The 21200-nt window shown below is 44.2% G+C and overlaps 1 protein-coding gene across 2 annotated transcripts in view; it reads left to right on the top strand.

The window, feature by feature from the left end:
* The window catches only part of MLIP (muscular LMNA interacting protein), a 407499-nt gene that overhangs the window by 176199 nt on the left and 210100 nt on the right, over positions 1–21200 (top strand). For both annotated transcript variants that reach the window (XM_069726767.1, XM_069726768.1), the window contains one exon: positions 7986–8363. In XM_069726767.1, the coding sequence (XP_069582868.1) occupies positions 7986–8363 (378 nt within the window). The remainder of the gene's footprint in view (positions 1–7985; positions 8364–21200) is intronic.

The raw sequence follows: 21200 nt of genomic DNA, 5'->3' as shown, positions 1-21200 counted from the left end.
ATGATTCTACGTCTGCTGTCGAAAAAATGGTATCATCGTCCAAATGGACTGAATCTACCTTTTTGAGCAGCTCTCCAGTGTCCTTCAAAAAAGATGGCAAATTTTCAACCAGAGGTTGTAGATGGAAGTCGATCCACTGATTAATTTTTTCAAGGAAGTTTCCATTCCCTGAGATGATCGGTCGACCAGGTGGCACCCTGGCATTTTTGTGTATCTTGGGAAGAAGATAGAAAGTTGAGACTGACGGTTCAGACACACGAAGTGCCAATGAAAGTTCCTTAGTAATAGTCCCGCTATCAACGGCAGAGTCCAGGATGTTGTTTAACTCAGAGCAAAAAGCCGACAAGGGGTTAAAGGTCAATTTGCGATAGCATACGGTGTTATTCAATTGCCGAAAGGCTTCTTTTTCATACATCAATTTCGGCCAAATGACTACATTACCCCCCTTGTCGGCTGGCTTGAGAACAACATCCTGGATACTCTTTAGATGTTGCATCCTCAACCTTTCCTCACGATTGAGGTTATCTCTCCCAAGTTGTTGCGGTATTTTAAGAAGATCCTGGGTGACCACCTGGACGAACAGATCAATATGGGAACATGTAGAGAGGGGAGGAAACTTCCTTGAGCGTGGTCGAATAGAAGGTGGGATCTTACCTCCATCAGGTATGTTCTCACTGGAGAGCTCCTCAAGCACCCTTAGCGCATCCTGCTCTTCTTCTGTAGGAAATAAACGGTGTAAATCATTATCAAAAAAATGGCGTTTAAATAATAATGAACGAGCAAAAAGGTGCAGATCTTTAATAACCGAATGCTGCCCTTCCCGTGGTTGTTCCTTCCCGGGGAAAGGCCTGGCTATTCACTGCTTGCGTCGAGAAACACGTGATGGTGTCTCCGCAGCTTCTTTACATGCATCTGCATATTTCCCATAAGGGATGGGGGCAGTGTTCTGGAATCACTGCGTTGAGAAACACGTGATGGTGTCTCCGCGGTGTTGGATGTTTTGGTCTTCCCGAGGCCAATCATCTGTGCCTTTATAGGTTCCCATTAAATTACAAATTGCAATACATTTTTACTTAATACTGGCTATGCATTGAACATTATCATTTATTAGACACTGTTTGTGTGCAAGGTTATGTGACTGTGAGGAAACTATAAATGAGATTGGAGTTTTTCTGTTTCAAAACAGTACTATACTAATCGTAATCAATATTTCATACTGAAAAGATGGCTGACTCACAGCTCAATATTATAGACTGTTAGTTGATTAATTTTCTGGATAATATCCAAGCTCTAAGTTTTAATACTGAGAATGTTTGCTGAAATGGAAAGTGGAAAAAAACTGATCCTGCTCTATTTACACATTGTTGATCCAATAATGGTTTTCAGGCTATAACTGAATTTTCAAGGATAAGAATATTGAGATGGGTTGGCTAGAAGAAGAATAAGACAATACACATATGGTTGCTTTTTGTTATGTCTAGTATTGCAATTTAGCTCCAGTCACTTGAATCAAGTTGGACTGTATTACCACACATAGTTCACAAATAGGAAGGATGCGTTCCACATAAACACATACTCATAAAACAGTTTAAAATAATAATAATAATAATATTAATAATAAAAAATAAACTTCAAAAGAACCTGTCAGGTTCCCCATGCCCTCCATACCAGCATCATTCACCTATGTATGATTAAATTCCCCGCCAAACTAACCCTGTATAACAAAATTCAGTTAAATAAATGCTTTAAAAAAGCATTTATAATGTACCCGTTTCCTTTGTATTGAGTACTTTGGCTAATCGATGAGGCATTCATTTCCCAAGACTAGTCAGCCCTTTTTCCATGGTTTTATGGCCCTGTGGGTGTGATAACATAATTTGCACTAGCTGACCTCATTGTCAGGTCATGTAAATCTAGAGGTCAGGTTTACGCTTCCCAACTGAAAAGGCATACTGCACATGACTGGAAGCCATGCGCAGTACGCATAACTGAAGCCGGGAAGTGTAAACCCAGCTTCAGCCCACAGGGGTGTGATAACATGGAAAGAGGGCTGACTATTCTGGGGAAACTAACGCCCCATCGATTAGTCAAAGCCCCCTTTAGCATAGAAAACAGGGACATTATAAATGCTTTTTTAAAGCATTTAATTGACTGAATTAAGGTCACAGGTGTATCTAGGTTTTCTGGCACCTGGGGCAAGAATTCAGTTTGGCGCCCCCCCCCCCCCCACCAGGAAATATGCGATTTGCACACTTAGTCACGTACCGACAAGCTCCTCTCCGTAATGCAATGTTCAGTGAAAAACTGAGAGAAGCAGGAAGAGAAGCTCGGTGTCAATGTGATGACTACTGGAACGTGCAGAGCAGAATCCTGACATTGCAGGCTTCTAAATTCTAACAACGAATGCACTGCACGCTTTTAGGATTCTACCTTGCCGGAGGACAGTCATGTCAGCACATGCATGTGATTTGCATACTTCTGACCACATTCCGACTAGACGTGCCTGCCCTCACTCAGTTCATTTTCATTGAGTGAGGTCCACATGTCTAGTCAGCACGAGACCGCATGTATGTAAATCACCAGCACGAGAGAATCCTGACAGCGTGCAGTGCGCACTGTGTGAATTCAGAAGTCTGCAGTCACAAAGAATGACTGCAGACTCATTACAAACTTGGACATCCCCTTTAATGCTCATAACATAAATAAAAACATGGGAATTAGTATCACAAATAATATTTATATCCACGTACCTTATAGATGACGTCATCTCTGGAGTCGTTCTCTTTCTTTTCTTCATCTTGTCCAGACCCCATTATGAGTTTTCTCATCCACAGCTATCTCTGCAGACTTCCATCTTCTTCGCTCTTTTGCAGAAAGTCTCCAATTGATGCCCTTAAAGATAGAAGTATTTTTATAATGCTTATGAATAAAAAATTGACCGTCACTATATTGTCTACACAAAATATGACTCCCACACTGTCCCTCTTATGGTTCATGCTCTTTGCTCTGAACTCTCCTTTCCATTCCGGCCCCCCTCTTCACATTGTCCTCTCATACTTTGTCCCCCCTATATGGCCAGTATTTATACTTACTCTCTTATCACACTCCCCCCTCCTTGGTATACTGTACCCTCCTGGCTGTGCCCTTACACTGTCCCCCATGCTATGCCACCACTACTCAGTTTCTATTCTGTGCCCACACACTTTTCTCCCCCCATACTGTCTCCTCACTATATTCCCCTCCCTCATCATAATGTCTCCTCTCACATCCCCCTGTTTGCCATACTGTCTCCTCATATATTTACTCTCTCACTTCTATACTGCCTGCTCACCTGACTCCCCATACTGTGTCTGCACACATTCCATCACCCTCACTCCCTGTACTCTGTCAACACACATTTTTCACATCGCTACTCATACTGTGTCCGCATACATTCCCCCGTTCGCTCCCCCTACTGTATGCACCCATCCCCACTCACAACACTGTGTCTGCATCCATCCCCCATACTGTTTCCTCATATATGCCCCCATTTATCCATACTGTTTCCTCGCACATGCCCCCCATTCCCCAGTACTGTTTCCTCATATATGCCCTCATTCCCCCATACTGTTTCCTCATACATGCCCCCCATTCTCCTGTACTGCTTCATCATACATGCTCCCCATTCCCCTGTACTGTTTCCTCATACATTCCCCCATCCCGTTTCCTCATATATGCCCCCATTCCTTCATACTGTTTCCTCACACATTCCCCAATACTGTTTCCTCATACATGTCCTATCTTGTTTCCTCATATATGCCCCCATTCCTCCATACTGTTTCCTCATACATGACCCCAATTCCCCAGTACTGTTTCCTCGTCCATATCCCCCATTCACCCGTACTGTTCCCTCATACATGCCCACCATTCCATTGTACTGTTTCCTCATACATGCCCACCATTCCTCCATACTGTTTCCTTGTACAAGCCCCCATCTCCCCCTTTGCTCTTCATTTTGTGTCGTCAAATCTCCCCCACATATTAAACCCCCCATCACCACTACAAATGTCCTCACACAATAAATAACCCCATATCCACTCCAAATCTCCCCCACACAATAAATCTCCCCATCCCCACTCAAATTCTCCCCGCACACATTAAACATGACCATCCTCACTCAAATTCTCCCCACACACATTAAACATCATGATCCCCACTCAAATTCTCCCCACACACAATAGATCCCCCCCGTCCCACCCAAATTCTCACCACACACAATAAATCCCCCATCCCAACTCCAATTCTCCCCCACACAATAAATCCCCTTATCTCCACTCCAATTCTCCCGCACACAATAAAACCCCCATCCCCACTCCAATTATCCCACACAATAAATTCCCCCATCCCCACTCCAATTCTCCCCACACACAATAAATCCCCCATCCCCACTCCAATTCTCCCCCACACAATAAATCCCTCCATCTCCACTCCAATTCTCCCCCTACAATAAAACTCCCATCCCCACTTCAATTCTCCCCACACACATTAAATCCCCCATCCCCACTCTAATTCTCCCCACACACATAATAAGTCCCCACATCCCAGCTCCAATTCTCCCCACACACAATAAATCCCCCATCCCCACTCCAATTCTCCCCACACACATAATAAGTCCCCACATCCCAGCTCCAATTCTCCCCACACACAATAAATCCCCCATCCCCACTCCAATTCTCCCCACATACAATAAATCCCCCATCCCCACTCCAATTCTCCCCACACACAATAATTCCCCCATCCCCACTCCAATTCTCCCCACATACAATAATTCCCCCATCCCCACTCCAATTCTCCCCACACACAATAATTCCCCCATCCCCACTCCAATTCTCCCCACATACAATAATTCCCCCATCCCCACTCCAATTCTCTCCACACACAATAAATTCCCCATCCCACTCCAATTCTCCCCCATACAAAAAAATCCCCCATTTCCACTCCAATTCTCCACCCACACAATAAAACCCCCATCCCCACTCTTATTCTTCCGACACACAATAAATCCCCCATCCTCACTCAAATTCTCCCCAAACACAATAAATCCCCCCATCCCCACTCAAATTCTCCCCCCCCCCCCGCACTTAATCTTCAGTGTCATCAGCTCCACTGGAGCACTTACTTACATCTGCATCTCTGAGTCTGCAGCACGGGCGAGTGACGTCAGCAACATGATCACATGATCTGATCATGCTGCTGGCGTTGCTCTGACTTCGCAGTCAGAGCTTCAATTGTACTGGCATTTTTAAGATGCGAGTACAGTTGATGCCTGGGAGCTAGCATGCAGCAGCTTCTCTGTATCAGCTGTCAGCTTCAAAGGGAAAAAAAACTCCAAGCAAATGTGGCGCTAAGCACCTACGGATTTTTCGAATGCATCCACTTCCAGTGAAAAATGTTAATAAAAATTCATTTATTTTCTCAAAATAAAAAAATAAAATATATTTGTAAAATATTTTAAAAATATTTTACAAATATATTTTATTGGAGTTTTTTTCCCTTTGAAGTTGCCACCTATGTGGATCCGAAGCAGGATCAACACATAGTTCTCCAAAGTGAGCTGCACACCTTATTGGATTATACAACATACAGAGAAGAGTTGTCTGAAGAATTGATTCCTTGAGAATCTCAACGTGCATTTCTTATCGATAAAAGGTGAGCATAACCACAATTAAAAGAATTTTTTTTTAACCGTTGGTAAAAACGTATTACGCTCAGAGGAAGCGCCGCACTTGTTTCTTTTTCCTCTTTCCCTAAACCAGGATATTTCTAAAGTCAGCTGTCAGCTTGACAGGTGGCACAGGGAACAGCTGACTCCCAATCCAGGGCGTGGCAGAATGCAACCTCTGGGGAAGAGACTGCGGACCACCGCATTATGCGGCCCGACTGCGCCCCCTGCTGGCTGCAACTGGGGCATATGCCCGACTGCCCCCCCCATTGATATGCCTCTGAGTAAGGCTATACAGGGCTGGTTTGTCAAGGAGTTTAATCATACATAGGTGAATGCTGCTGGGATGGAGGGCATGGGGGCCTGTCAGGATCCTTTTAATGCATGCATGAGGACAGCAATTTGTTATTGGATTTAATTGGAGAGGAACCTATTGCCATATAAATCAATCAAGAGAAAGCATCTGCACTAAACTATTCTGTATCCCTGTTACAATTTTCAGTTTCATACATTAACAATTGTGCAGCAAAGTACTCAATGCAGCTATGCATTTTCCTTAGGAAAAGGAGTGAAAATTATTATTATTATTATGCATTTTTATAGCACCATTTATTCCATGGCGCTTTACATGTGAATATGAGGCAAATATAGACAAATACATTAAACATGAGAAAATAACAAGGCACACGGGTACATAAGGAGGGAGGACCCTGCATGCAAGGGCTCACAGTCTGCAGGGGATGGGTGATGAAACACTAGGAGAGGGTAGGGCAGGTTGTGCGGTGGTTCAGTAAGTTCAGGATCACTGCAGGCTGTAGGCTTGTCAGAAGAGGTGAGTCTTCAGGTTCTTTTTGAAGGTTTCTATGGTAGGCGAGAGTCTGATGTGTTCGGGTAAAGAGTTCCAAAGTATGGAGGAAGCACGGGATAAGTCTTGGATGTGGTTGTGGGAAGAAGAGATGAGAGAGGAGTAGAGAAGGAGGTCTTGAGAGGATCGGAGGTTGCGTGTAGGTAGGTACCGGGAGACCATGTCACAGATGTATGGAGGAGACAGGTTGTGGATGGCTTTGTATGTCATTGTGAGGGTTTTGAACTGGAGTCTCTGGGCGATAGGAAGCCAGTGAAGGGCTTGACATAGGGGAGAGGCTGGGGAATAGCAGGGAGACAGGTAGATTAGTCGGGCAGCAGAGTGTAGAATGGATTGGTGTGGTGCCAGAGTGCTAGAGGGGAGTCCAGAGAGTAGGAGGTTGCAGTAGTCAAGGGGGGAGATGATAAGGGCATGCCCTAGTGTTTTTGCGGTATCGCGGACAAGGAAAGCACGGATCCGGGAAATATTTTTGAGTTTGAGACGGCAGAAGGAGGCAAGGGCTTGGATATGTGGCTTGAAAGAGAGGGCAGAGTCGAGGATCATCCCGAGGCACCGGGTGTGTGGGACTGGGGAAAGTGAGCAGCCATTGACATTGATGGATAGGTCTGGCGGAGGGGTAGAGTGAGATGGGGAAAGATGATGAATTATGTTTTGTCCATGTACAGTTGTAGAAAGCGCGCAGAAAAGAAGGCTGAAATAGCAGACAGACAGTGCGGGATTTTGGTAAGTAAAGAGGTGAGGTCAGGTCCGGATAGGTAGATCTGCGTGTCATCAGCGTAGAGATGGTACTGCATACCGTGGGATTCTATGAGCTGTCCCAGGCCGAAAGTGTAGATGGAGAAGAGTAGGAGTCCTAGAACAGAGCCTTGAGGAACACCGACTGACAGGGGGCGAAGTGAGGAGGTGGTGTTGGAGAGGGAGACACTGAATGTTCGGTCTGTCAGATATGACGAGATCCAGGAAAGGGCCAAGTCTGTGATGCCAAGAGATGAGAGGATTTGTAGCAGAAGGGAGTGGTCCACAGTGTCGAAGGCAGAAGACAAGTCCAGGAGAAGGAGGTTATTGGTAACTTTAGTTAGGGCGGTTTCAGTTGAGTGATGGGAACGGAAGCCAGATTGTAACCAATCAAAGAGGGAGCAGAAGGAGAGGTGGGAGGACAGTTCAAGATGGACGTGTTGCTCCAGCAATTTGGAGGCATAAGGGAGAAGAGATATCGGGCATTAGCTAGACACAGAGGATGGATCGAGGGAGGGCTTTTTGAAGATGGGTGTGATCTTGGCATGCTTGAAGGATGAGGGGAAGACACCTGTTGTGAGTGAGAGGTTGAAGATCAACCTCTCACTCAAGGTTGAAAACCAACTCTGTATCGTTTGTTTTGTTACTTACTGAACTGTTGTTTCTTTTTATGTCTCCCCTTAGCCTGAAGACATCCCTAAAAAATTTATAGAGGAAACCTTCCATAAATCTCCTCAAAGTATTTTGAAAAAAGTTCACAAACCAACATCTCAAAAAAGTTCTCTACAGAAAGAATTTGCTTCAATTGATCCAGAGAACATACATCATCATGACCTTTTCATAGCGGAATTTGTTGTTGTGATGGATTCAGACGACGATGAAATAATTGCCAAAAAATCTCTGACTCTGCCCTTTAAGGAAATAAAATATGAATTCAGAGAAATTCTTGAACAGTCAACAATGGAACAGAGAAAAGTAACTCCATTAAAAGGAAAAGCTAACGAAATTTATGTAATCGGATCACAAGAGGACTGCCAAAGTATTAGTGATCTAAAAGCACAGGTACATTAAACACTCTCTCTAACAAATATAATATATTTTACTAACTGATGTTCTGTTATGTGGAGTAATGTACAAAATGTAGTCTGAATTATTTCCTGGCCTCTTTATTAAATACACACCATGTCTCCAAGATAAGATCCTTCTGACCTGTATTATATACTATTTTTTGTATCTTGGGATAAAATATGAAAAAAATGCTAATACATTCTTGAAAAATATCAACATCAGATTGGCAGTGGTATTATTCTCAGCACCCACACCGAGCAGCTGTTCTGGCGCTCACTTTGGTTGAATGTTAGTAATTGGAGAATTGGAAAGCATAAGTTAGGGGTAGATCTACAGTACTAAGCAGCAGCCTCTACACAGTCAATGGAGCTGTTCTATTCAGCGCCCTAACTACTAATATGCAGCAGCTGAGAACAGATGATTGGTGGAAAACCCGGAGTCAGACCTCCACCAAACTGATATTGCTAACCTATCCAGAGAATAGGTCATCTCATTATAAAAGTAGTAGAATAAACCTTTAATAAGTAAACTAAAGTTAATACTAAATGCAGAAATATCATCCAGATTTCATGCCCTTATTATCACTTTAACCCCTTACCGACCTCCACCGTACTATTGCCGTGGAGGTCAGATCCCCTGCTTTGATGTGGGCTCCGGCGGTAAGCCCGCATCAAAGCCGTGACATGTCAGCTGTTTTGAACAGCTGACATGTGCCCACAATAGCGACTGGTGGAATTGCGATTCACCCGCCGTTATTAACTAGTTAAATGCCGCTGTCAAACGCTCACAGCAGCATTTAACTACCGCTTTTGGCCATCGGGCCGGAAATGAGTGCATCACCAACCTGTCACATGATCGGGGATCAGCGATGCGTCGGCATAACAACCAGAGGTCTCCTTGAGACCTCTATGGTTGTTGATGCCGGTTTGTTTTGAGTGCCACCCTGTAGTCGGCGCTCATAGCAATGCAGTAAATCTACTACATAGGGGCGATCTAATGACCACTCCTATGTAGCAGAGCCGATCGAGTTGTGCCAGCTTCTAGCCTCCCATGGAGGCTATTGAAGCATGGCAAAAGTAAAAAAAATGTTTTAAAAAATATGAGAAAAATAAAAAAAAATAAGAAAGTTAAAATCACCCCCCTTTTGCCCCATTCAAAATAAAACAATAAAAAAATCAAACCTACACATATTTGTTATCACCGTGTTCAGAATCTCCCGATCTATCAATAAAAAAAGGATTAATCTGATCGCTAAATGGCGTAGCGAGAAAAAAATTCAAAATGCCAGAATTACAATTTTTGGGTCGCCACAACATTACATTAAAATGTAATAACGGGCGATCAAAATAACGTATCTGAACCAAAATGGTATAGTTAAAAATGTCAGCTTAGCACTCAAAAAATAAGCCCTCACGTGACCCCAGATCACGAAAAATGGAGATGCTACAGGTATTTGGAAAATTGCGCAATTTTTTTTAGCAAAGTATGGAATTTTTTTTACCACTTAGATAAAACATAACCTAGACATGTTTGGTGTCTTTGAATTCGTAATAAAAACACAGATGATTGGCCTCGGGGAGACCAAAACATCCAACACCGCGGAGACACCATCACGTGTTTCTCAACGCAGTGATTCCAGAACACTGCCCCCATCCCTTATGGGAAATATGCAGATGCATGTAAAGAAGCTGCGGAGACACCATCACGTGTTTCTCGACGCAAGCAGTGAATAGCCAGGCCTTTCCCCGGGAAGGAACAACCACGGGAAGGGCAGCATCCTATGAAGGAAAGCCACCTATGCCAAGCATGGTATCCATCCACAGACAGCTGTTTCGGGGTTTTTGCCCCTCATCAGTGTGGAGTAGGAATCTGGCTATTAGGAGCAGTGCCTAGTAAAAAGGTTATAAAGGCACAGATGATTGGCCTCGGGGAGACCAAAACATCCAACACCGCGGAGACACCATCACGTGTTTCTCAACGCAGTGATTCCAGAACACTGCCCCCATCCCTTATGGGAAATATGCAGATGCATGTAAAGAAGCTGCGGAGACACCATCACGTGTTTCTCGACGCAAGCAGTGAATAGCCAGGCCTTTCCCCGGGAAGGAACAACCACGGGAAGGGCAGCATCCTATGAAGGAAAGCCACCTATGCCAAGCATGGTATCCATCCACAGACAGCTGTTTCGGGGTTTTTGCCCCTCATCAGTGTGGAGTACGAATCTGGCTATTAGGAGCAGTGCCTAGTAAAAAGGCTATAAAGGCACAGATGATTGGCCTCGGGGAGACCAAAACATCCAACACCACGGAGACACCATCACGTGTTTCTCACTGCGTTGAGAAGCACCTGATGGTGTCTCCGCGGTGTTGGATGTTTTGGTCTCCCCGAGGCCAATCATCTGTGCCTTTATAGCCTTTTTACTAGGCACTGCTCCTAATAGCCAGATTCCTACTCCACACTGATGAGGGGCAAAAACCCCGAAACAGCTGTCTGTGGATGGATACCATGCTTGGCATAGGTGGCTTTCCTTCATAGGATGCTGCCCTTCCCGTGGTTGTTCCTTCCCGGGGAAAGGCCTGGCTATTCACTGCTTGCGTCGAGAAACACGTGATGGTGTCTCCGCAGCTTCTTTACATGCATTTGAATTCGTAATGACCTGGAGAATCAAAATCGCAGGTTAGTTTAAGCATTTAGTGAACCTAGCAAAAAAGCCAAACAAAAAATAAGTGTGGTATTGCACTTTTTTTGGCAATTTCATCACACTTGGAACTTTTTGTTCCTGGTTTCTAGTACATGACATGCTAAAATCAATGATTTAGTTCAAAAGTACAACTTGTCCTGCAAAAAACAAGCCCTCACATGGCCATATTGACGGAAAAAAAAAAGTTTTGGCTCTGGGAAGCAGGGGAGCGAAAAACTCAAATGCTAAACCGAAAAAGGGCAAGTTCTTAAAGGGGTTAAGGTCATGTTCACTTGATCAGTATTTAGTCAGTATTTTACATCAGTATTTGTAAACCAAAATAAGGAGTGTAGCAATCCGAGGAAAAGTATAATTTAAACACGTCACTCACCACTTCTGCATTTTAAACCCACTCCAGGTTTAGGCTTATTACAAATACTGATGTCAAATCTTGACCACATACTAAATGTGTGATCATAGCATTACAGTCATTTGCATTTGACCTTAGAGAACCATATATAATAACAAATCTGAGTCAAACTAAACAGCTGTACAAGAATTGTAGAATTCTTTTTCTTTTCATATACCAAGCTCAAATACAGCTTGAAAGCAAGAAGGCACAATTTTAAAAATGTAAAGTGATTCTCTCACAGCAGTACGGTTAGGAATCACTTAAGTATTAATTACATTACCTAATGAAAAGATGTGAAACTTTCTAATTTACTTTGACCATAAAATCTGTTTAAATTTAGTGAATTAAAACACTCAATGTTCATATTCAAAGGCTTTAGCTTTTACAATATTTCTTCTGTTTTATTTCAATATGGATGATACCTGCTAACGTTGAGTCAAGACCGGAAAGGACAAGAAATAGATTTATGTTGTTGCTCTTGCGTATTATAGCAACCAAAGGATTAGACTAATGTTTTTCAACTCCAATCCAAAAGTACCCACAGCAGGTTACGTTTTTAGGATCTTCTTAGTATTAAGGATTTGAGATGAGAAACAGTGAGATGGATTGATACAGTGTCTCTAACACTTTATTAAAATATAACTGTATTAATTAATATGTATAGAAGATTGTTTCTATTCATTAACTTTCTTTTGCATTTTCCACAATATTGTATTTTGGATATGATAGTACCACATAATCAAGGCATCCAGAGTAATATAATATCCAACTCTTCCTATCTGTGTTGCTTCCATTTCCACTTATCCCCTTAATGACAGCCAATACGTCTTTTAACTGACCTGACATATCAAATAATAGCATCCCCATACAGGTGACAATCCAGCAGCTGTCGGCTGTACACTATAGCTGACAACTTGCTGCATCAGCCACGATCAGTGGTTTCATTGTCCAAATCTGTTTAATCCATTAAATGCTGCTGTCTATAGTGACTACATCAATATAAATGGTTAACAGTGTGTGGAGGCTTCCTCTTTATCTCAAATTGTGCCCTCAGATCATGATTTTGTGGTCCTGATGTTTTCCATAACAATTCATGACCAAATAGTGGCCTTTGAGTCTCCTGGCTATATTATTCAGTTCAGAAGTTAGAAGCATTTAGGTGGTAAAAATACACATTTTAACTTCTGTCATGCCACTTTGCAATAATTCTTGAAGAGCACCCGAAGGGTTAATAAACTACCTGACAGCAGTTTTCAATATATCAGGGGATGCTCTTTTTAGAATGGTGTAACTTTTGGGGGTTTCCCAATATATTGGACCCCTAAAGTCACTTCAAACATGGATAGTGTTAGGTGTCGAGTTCCTGCCTCTGCACAGGGGGAATCTCGAACAATCTTCACTGCGGTCTCTCTGCCTTTGTAGCCAGCGCTGATCAGCAGCAAGCATATCTTTCTGGGACCAAGTCCTGCTTTTCTCACACTGGGCATGCCCACAAGACGACCTCCCATTGGAGGTCGGGGGTCACATGCGCAGGTCCTGAAGCGGTTCCTGTTGGACCACTAGGAAGGTCCTTGAGTGCTAAAACTATAAAAGGTTTGCATGGCCGCACGGCCATGCGCTAGTATCAGACCAATGTTAAAGAGCTCAGTGCCAGTGTGGTCTTGCTTGTATGTTGTCAGGGTTTGGCTGAAATAAGCCCCTAGAATACTGGCACCTCTGGTGAGGAGTTTGTATGTTTGGATTCAGGGCCTTGGCTGAAATAAGCCCCTAGAATACCAGCACTTCTAACTGCATGATCACAGTTTTGCTCTGTTTGGTAGCTGTGTTCCTCTGTGAGGTTAACAGGGCACAGCATCTTGATATTCTAGCGAATCTGTGAAGTAACAGAGTTTGCTAATACCGCCATATAGTGCCACCTATTACTAGCAGCATGGTTCTCTCCTGCATGATGGACCCCTGGTTGCGAACGCACCAACAGTCTCATATATATATTCAGTGCATTCCGCCAACCCTAACAGAATACTAGCGCCAGGGTCTGGCTAGTAAATGGCAGACAAACAGCAATCCTTGCGGTACATCCAGCAGCTGGAGGGTAGGTTGGCAGCTCTTGAGCGCACAACCTCAGCTGTGGATGTTACCGCAGTTGCTGTTCAGGCTGCTAGCGTGGCTGCAGCAACCTTGCCCACTGCCACCCCTGTTCTCGCCTCCCGCTGTGAGAAAAATTTTCTGGTGATAGTAAATCTTGTAAGGGTTTCGTGAGCCAGTGCTCTATACACCTCGAGCTCCTGGATGCACATTTCCCCACAGAGCGGGCAAAGGTGGGATTTATTGTGTCTCTCCTGTTGTCCTGTTGGACCGGGCATTGAAATGGGCTACGCCGTTGTGAGAGCATGGCGATCTTGTGGTGCAGAGTGCTCCGCTGTTACTGAGCACTCTGAAACAGGTCTTTTTAGGACCTCGAGTCACCCATGATTCGGCGCTCCTACTGTTAGCATTGACTCAGGGCTCGTCCTTGGTTAGCCATTTTGCCATCCACTTCTGCACCCTAGCATCTGAGCTGGAGTGGTCGGATAAATAATAATATAATAATAATAATAATTTTTATTTATATAGCGCCAACATATTCCGCAGCGCTTTACAAATTATAGACGGGAATTGTACAGACAATAGACATTACAGCATAACAGAAATATAGTTCAATACAGATACCAGGAGGAGTGAGGGCCCTGCTCGCAAGCTTACAAACTATGAGGAAAAGGGGAGACACGAGAGGTGGATGATAACAATTGCTTTAGTTATTCGGACCAGCCATAGTGTAAGGCTCAGGTGTTCATGTAAAGCTGCATGAACCAGTTATCTGCCTAAGTATGTAGCAGTACAGACACAGAGGGCTAATACTGCATAAAGTGTATGAGAACATGATGCGAGGAACCTTTTTTTTTTTTTTTTTTTATAAATAGGCCACACAGGGATCGTTAGGTTAATGCATTGAGGCGGTAGGCCAGTCTGAACAAATGAGTTTTCAGGGTACGCTTAAAACTGTGGGGATTGGGGATTAATCGTATTAACCTAGGTAGTGAATTCCAAAGAATCGGCGCAGCACGTGTAAAGTCTTGGAGACGGGAGTGGGAGGTTCTGATTATTGAGGATGCTAACCTGAGGTCATTAGCGGAGCGGAGGGCACGGGTAGGGATAAAGCCCTTATCCCTATATTTTGGAGGGGGTTGGCTGACCATGTGAAGGACGCTCTGGCACTAGGGACATTCCTGCCACACTGGAGGAGTTAATAGCTGTGTCTACTCGTATTGACCTCCATTTTCACGAGCGGAGGTTAGAGCGGGTCCAGTGTAGGCAGAGGTTTCGGCTGGCTCCCACCTTCGCCAAACCTTTGGAATCTGCGGTCCAGGTTCCTGAGTCACATGAGGCTTTGGAAGTGTCAGAAATGGAATCTAAGTCCCGGACCACTCGTGCACCCAAGGTCTGCCATATTTGCCAGCAGTCAGGACATCTTGCCACTAGATGGTCCCAGCGGTCTAGGAAATGTCAGCGTGTAGTGGTAGTAGGTGGAGGTACACTAGATACGGTGATGTTTGCCTCCAAATTGTCTTTTAAGGGGACAATTACAATAGGCTCATTCTCTCACTCGGTAGAGCACTGCGTGGATTCTGGGACGGCAGTCAATTTTATGTCTTCTGCTTTCGCCCAACATCACGCAATACCCCTGGTAATGCTAGCTCAATCAGTAACCGTACGAGTGGGGAATGGGTCGACACCGCCCTCACAGATAACACACCAGGCCATCCCTTTTGCTCTGTCCATGTCGCCATCTCATCAGGAGATTATATCTCTGCTCATCATTCCTGAAAAATATTTAGAATTGAGAGTCCTCAGTGGTTGATACCTTTTAATGGCTAACTGAAAAGATAGTAACAAATTGCAAGCTTTCGAGACTACACAGGTCTCTTCATCAGGCAAAGACTAAAACAAATTCTGAAGAATCACATATTTATGCACAACATAGTATAGGAAAAAAAAAAAAGGGGGAAAAGAAACCATGGATAAGCCAGGTGACATGAAGCAGAATTACCATGGGTCATAAACAGTTACGTCCATAAATATTGGGCCAATTCTTAGATAAGGATTGTTTTATTGTCCTGTGATTAGGGTCTCTGTTGTAATGACCCTTTATGGTCTGAGGGGCAAGTTCCTTAGTTGATGTAAAAAGACAAAAATCCATGTGACACATTCATTCCTGCATTAAGAGTGTCAAAGGTCGTCATCAGTTTATATTCCCAGACTCTCCTGTCTTTCTGCGATTTGAAGTTTCCTTTCAATACAAGTAATTTAATGTCCATAATGTTATGATTTGGAAGACAGAAATGTATTGCCACCGGTAGATCCATTCTTTTTTCTCTTATTGTATGGCGATGGGAGTTCATTCTTGTTCTAAGCTTCTGCCCTGTCTCCCCCACATACAGACCCCCAGTTGGACATTTAGTACATATAATTAGGTACACCACATTAGAAGTGACGCAGCTGAATGTACCTGGGATCTTGTAGTCCTGATGTGAATTGGGGGTCTTTATCTTGTCCGTGGTCATTATAAATGGTCAGGTTTTCCTGAGGAATTGATGAGGTCCTGTTAGAGATACCTTGGCTACGGTACCACTTTCCTCATATTGAGTGGTCCACTGGCAGAATTTTGGGATGGGGTGAATCTTGTGGGTGTAGACGTCAGAGGGAAGCATTCAGGTTGCTACTACTGAGGTATCCCCAGATCTATCCTCTCCAAGCAATATTGGCCGTATGAGGATGGGTTCTCCAAAAGGGCTGCGGAGACCCTTCCGCCTCACCGCCCCTATGACTGTCCTATTGACCTCTTGCCTGGTGCTGAGCCTCCCCGGGGTCGAGTCTATCTGTTATCTCTCCCAGAGACGGAGGCAATGTCACAATACATTCAGGAAAATCTGGCAAGAGGATTCATTAGAAAGCCAGTGTCACCTGCAGGGGCTGGGTTCTTCTTCGTGTAGAAGATCGAGGAACTACGCCCATGCATAGACTACAGGGGTCTTAACGCCATCACCGTTAAGACTAAGTATCCCCTGCCCCTGATATCTGAGCTTTTAATAGCTTTTGGGGAGCAAGGTTATTTACTAAACTAGATCTGCGGGGTGCTTACAACCTGTTTCACATCCGTGAGGGGGACGAATGGAAGATGGCTTTTAACACCAGAGATGGGCACTATGAATATCTAGTGATGCCTTTTGGGCTCTTTAGTGCTCCGGCCCTTTTCCAAGACTTTGTAAACGATATCTTCCGGGATATGCTTTCCACCTCGGTCGTAGTCTATCTGGATGATATTCTCATCTACTCTCCAGATATTGACTCCCACCAGAGAAATGTTTGTAGAGTCTTCGACCTCTTACGAACTAACTCCCTCTAAGCCAAGTTGGAGAAATGTGTGTCTGAGCAGGAGTCTTTGCCTTTCCTGGGCTATATCATATCCGCACAGGGATTGGCTATGGATCCAGCCAAACTACAGGCTGTGATGGACTGTCAAGATCCCCATTCTCTTAAAGCAGTGCAGCGCTTTATGGGGTTCATCAACTATTATCGCCAGTTCATCCCTCATTTCTCAACTTTGGTAGCTACCTTGGTAAACCTCACCAAGAAGGGAGCAAATCCCAAATTGTAGTCTGAGTAGGTCTCCAAGGCCTACACTTCTATTAAATCTCATTTTGCAAGTGCACCCATCCTACATCGCCCCGATGTAGATAAGCCATTTATAATGGAGGTGGATTCCTCAACTGTTGGTGCTGGAGCAGTCCTCTTCCAAAAGGATGCTTAAGGTCGGAAGAATCCTTGCTTCTTCTTTTCTAAGACCTTCTCACCAGCAGAGAGGAATTATTCCATTGGGGACAGGGAGTTGCTAGCAATGAAGTTGGCCTTCTCAGAGTGGAGACCTCTTTTGGAGGGGGCTGGCTTTCCCTTCCAAGTATTCACAGACCACAAGAATTTGGTCTATTTACAGACAGCCCAGCAGTTAAATTCTCACCAGGCCAGAAGGTCCTTGCTCTTCTTCCAGCTCCATCTCATCCTCCATTTTCTTTCCGGGGAGAGGAACATTCGTGCCGACGCTCTCTCTCGCTCTGTTGTATCATCTGAGGAGGAGAAAGAGGAGCCTCAGCTTATTGTCCCTTCCGAGAGCCTGAGAACTGTGGCCCCGATTTCGCTAGAGTCTGTGCCTCCGGGCAAGACTTTTGTACCATCAAGTTTGCATCTGGAGGTTCTCTCTTGAGCTTACTGGTACAGGGTGGGTGGACATTTTGGGACCAAAAGGGCATCTGAGCTACTGGCAATGATATACTGGTGGCCGCATATGGCCCATGACATTGCAGACTATGTTCTGGCACGTGTCTCCTGCGCCAAGAACAAGTCTCCTCGTCAATGGCCAGCTGGGTTGCTTCACCCCCTGCCGATGGCGGACAAGCCCTGGGAGATTGTCGGGATGGATTTTGTGGTGGGCTTACCCAAGTCTCGTAGCTGCACCATTATTTGGGTGATCACCAACCATTTTTCCAAAATGGTGCTCTTGGTGCCTATTCCACGGCTACCTTCTGCATGGGCTCTGGCGGCGTTGTGTATCAAACATATCTTTTGCCTATGCCAGACAAAATTGTCAGTGACCGGGGTCTCCAGTTTGCATCTCGATTCTGGAGAGAGCTTTGTCATCTACTCAGCATTGAGTTGAATCTCTCCTCAGCTTATCATCCTGAGACGAATGGGTTGGTAGAGAGGGCCAACCAGACCCTGGTCTCTTATCTACGACATTTTGTTTCTGCCAGGCAGGATGACTGGGCATCCTTGCTATTGTGGGCATAGTTTGCACTTAAAAATGCTGTAGCTGACTCCATCTGTCAGACTCCTTTCCTCTTTAATTATGGCCAGCATCCATGGGTTCCTGTGCCTATGCCCATGTCTTCCGCCAACTCCAGGGTGGCAGTCTGGTCTGTGGAGGCACGGGACATTTGGGACCGCACTCAGGATGCCATTCGGGCCTCGAAGGAGAGAATGAGGTCCTCCGCCGATGCACATTGGCGCCCTACTCCGACCTTTGCTCCTGGCAACTTAGTGTGGCTCTTTGCACCTCGCTACTTGGGTCCCTTCAAGGTTCTCGAACAGGTTAACCCTGTGGTCTACCGTCTGGCCCTTCCTCCATGCCTGGGTATCACTGACACCATTCATGTGTCCCTTAAAGCCCGTATACATGCTCCGGTTTTCCGAGTCATCTGCAGGGACATCAGGTTCGTCTAGGGACGATTACGAGGTGAACGCTATTTTGGGGTGCAAAGTGGTACGTGGCAAAAAATTTTATTTGGTGGACTGGAAGGGTTATGGCCTCGAGGACAGGTCCTGGGAGCCTGCTGAGTACATTCGAGCTCCGCAGCTCATTGCTGCCATCGAGCATAGTGAGGTCCAAGGAGGGGGTCCCTAGGGGGTAATGTTAGGTGTCGAGTTCCCGCCTCAGCACAGAGGGAATCTCAAACCCTCTCCACTGCAGTCTCGCATTCTTTTCCAGCCACAATGGAGTCTGCTCAGCGGAGACGTCAGCCCCAGCATCTGATGTCTGGCTGATACTGGGCAACTGGTTACTACTGTTCTTCCAGGGAAATATTATTTATTAATGTTTTTTAGTGGTATGACTATCTGGATAAAAGGGATAATCATTCAATGTTTGAAAATTGCAAATTTTTTAAAAATTTTCTCAAATTTCTGATATTTTTTATAAATAAACACAAAACATATCGACCTAAATTTACCATTATCATAAAGTATGTGTCACGAAAAAAAAATCTAAATCACTGGGATTTGTTGAAGCGTTACAGAGTTATTAACACATAAAGTGACACTTGTCGGATTAAAAAAATTTGGCTCCGTCACTAAGGGCTTAGCTTAAAAAAAAATAAAAACTGTATTTTATTATCACTAATCTTTGTATACCTATGGATAAAACAATGAATAATGAAAATTGCTGGTATATAAGCACTGTTTTTTATATTCCAATAATTTTTATTTGGGAACATTTTTACAACTTTGGGGAGGGGGGATAAAGCGATAAGTAAAATACAAGGATATAAGAATAACAGGTAAACTGTAAAAGTGACACCTATACAGGTCCTTCTCAAAAAATTAGCATATAGTGTTAAATTTCATTATTTACCATAATGTAATGATTACAATTAAACTTTCATATATTATAGATTCATTATCCACCAACTGAAATTTGTCATGTCTTTTATTGTTTTAATACTGATGATTTTGGCATACAACTCCTGATAACCCAAAAAGACTGTCTCAATAAATTAGCATATCAAGAAAAGGTTCTCTAAACGACCTATTACCCTAATCTTCTGAATCAACTAATTAACTCTAAACACATGCAAAAGATACCTGAGGCTTTTATAAACTCCCTGCCTGGTTCATTACTCAAAACCCCCATCATGGGTAAGACTAGCGACCTGACAGATGTCAAGAAGGCCATCATTGACACCCTCAAGCAAGAGGGTAAGACCCAGAAAGAAATTTCTCAACAAATAGGCTGTTCCCAGAGTGCTGTATCAAGGCACCTCAATGGTAAGTCTGTTGGAAGGAAACAATGTGGCAGAAAACGCTGTACAACGAGAAGAGGAGACCGGACCGTGAGGAAGATTGTGGAGAAGGACCGATTCCAGACCTTGGGGAACCTGAGGAAGCAGTGGACTGAGTCTGGTGTGGAAACATCCAGAGCCACCGTGCACAGGCGTGTGCAGGAAATGGGCTACAGGTGCCGCATTCCCCAGGTAAAGCCACTTTTGAACCATAAACAGCGGCAGAGGCGCCTGACCTGGGCTACAGAGAAGCAGCACTGGACTGTTGCTAAGTGGTCCCAAGTACTTTTTTCTGATGAAAGCAAATTTTGCATGTCATTCGGAAATCAAGGTGCCAGAGTCTGGAGGAAGACTGGGGAGAAGGAAATGCCAAAATGCCTGAAGTCCAGTGTCAAGTACCCACAGTCAGTGATGGTGTGGGGTGCCATGTCAGCTGCTGGTGTTGGTCCACTGTGTTTCATCAAGGGCAGGGTCAATGCAGCTAGCTATCAGGAGATTTTGGAGCACTTCATGCTTCCATCGGCTGAAATGCTTTATGGAGATGAAGATTTCATTTTTCAGCACGACCTGGCACCTGCTCACAGTGCCAAAACCACTGGTAAATGGTTTACTGACCATGGTATTACTGTGCTCAATTGGCCTGCCAACTCTCCTGACCTGAACCCCATAGAGAATCTGTGGGATATTGTGAAGAGAAAGTTGAGAGACGCAAGACCCAACACTCTGGATGAGCTTAAGGCCGCTATTGAAGCATCCTGGGCCTCCATAACATCTCAGCAGTGTCACAGGCTGATTGCCTCCATGCCACGCCGCATTGAAGCAGTCATTTCTGCCAAAGGATTCCCGACCAAGTATTGAGTGCATAACTGAACATTATTATTTGTTGGTTTTTTTGTTTGTTATTAAAAAACACTTTTATTTGATTGGATGGGTGAAATATGCTAATTTATTGAGACAGGTTTTTTGGGTTATCAGGAGTTGTATGCCAAAATCATCAGTATTAAAACAATAAAAGACCTGACAAATTTCAGTTGGTGGATAATGAATCTATAATATATGAAAGTTTAATTGTAATCATTACATTATGGTAA

Source organism: Ranitomeya imitator, chromosome 5, assembly GCF_032444005.1.
Source record: "Ranitomeya imitator isolate aRanImi1 chromosome 5, aRanImi1.pri, whole genome shotgun sequence".
Classification (NCBI taxonomy): Eukaryota; Metazoa; Chordata; class Amphibia; order Anura; family Dendrobatidae; genus Ranitomeya; species Ranitomeya imitator.
This window is presented reverse-complemented; position numbering and strand designations above follow the sequence as displayed.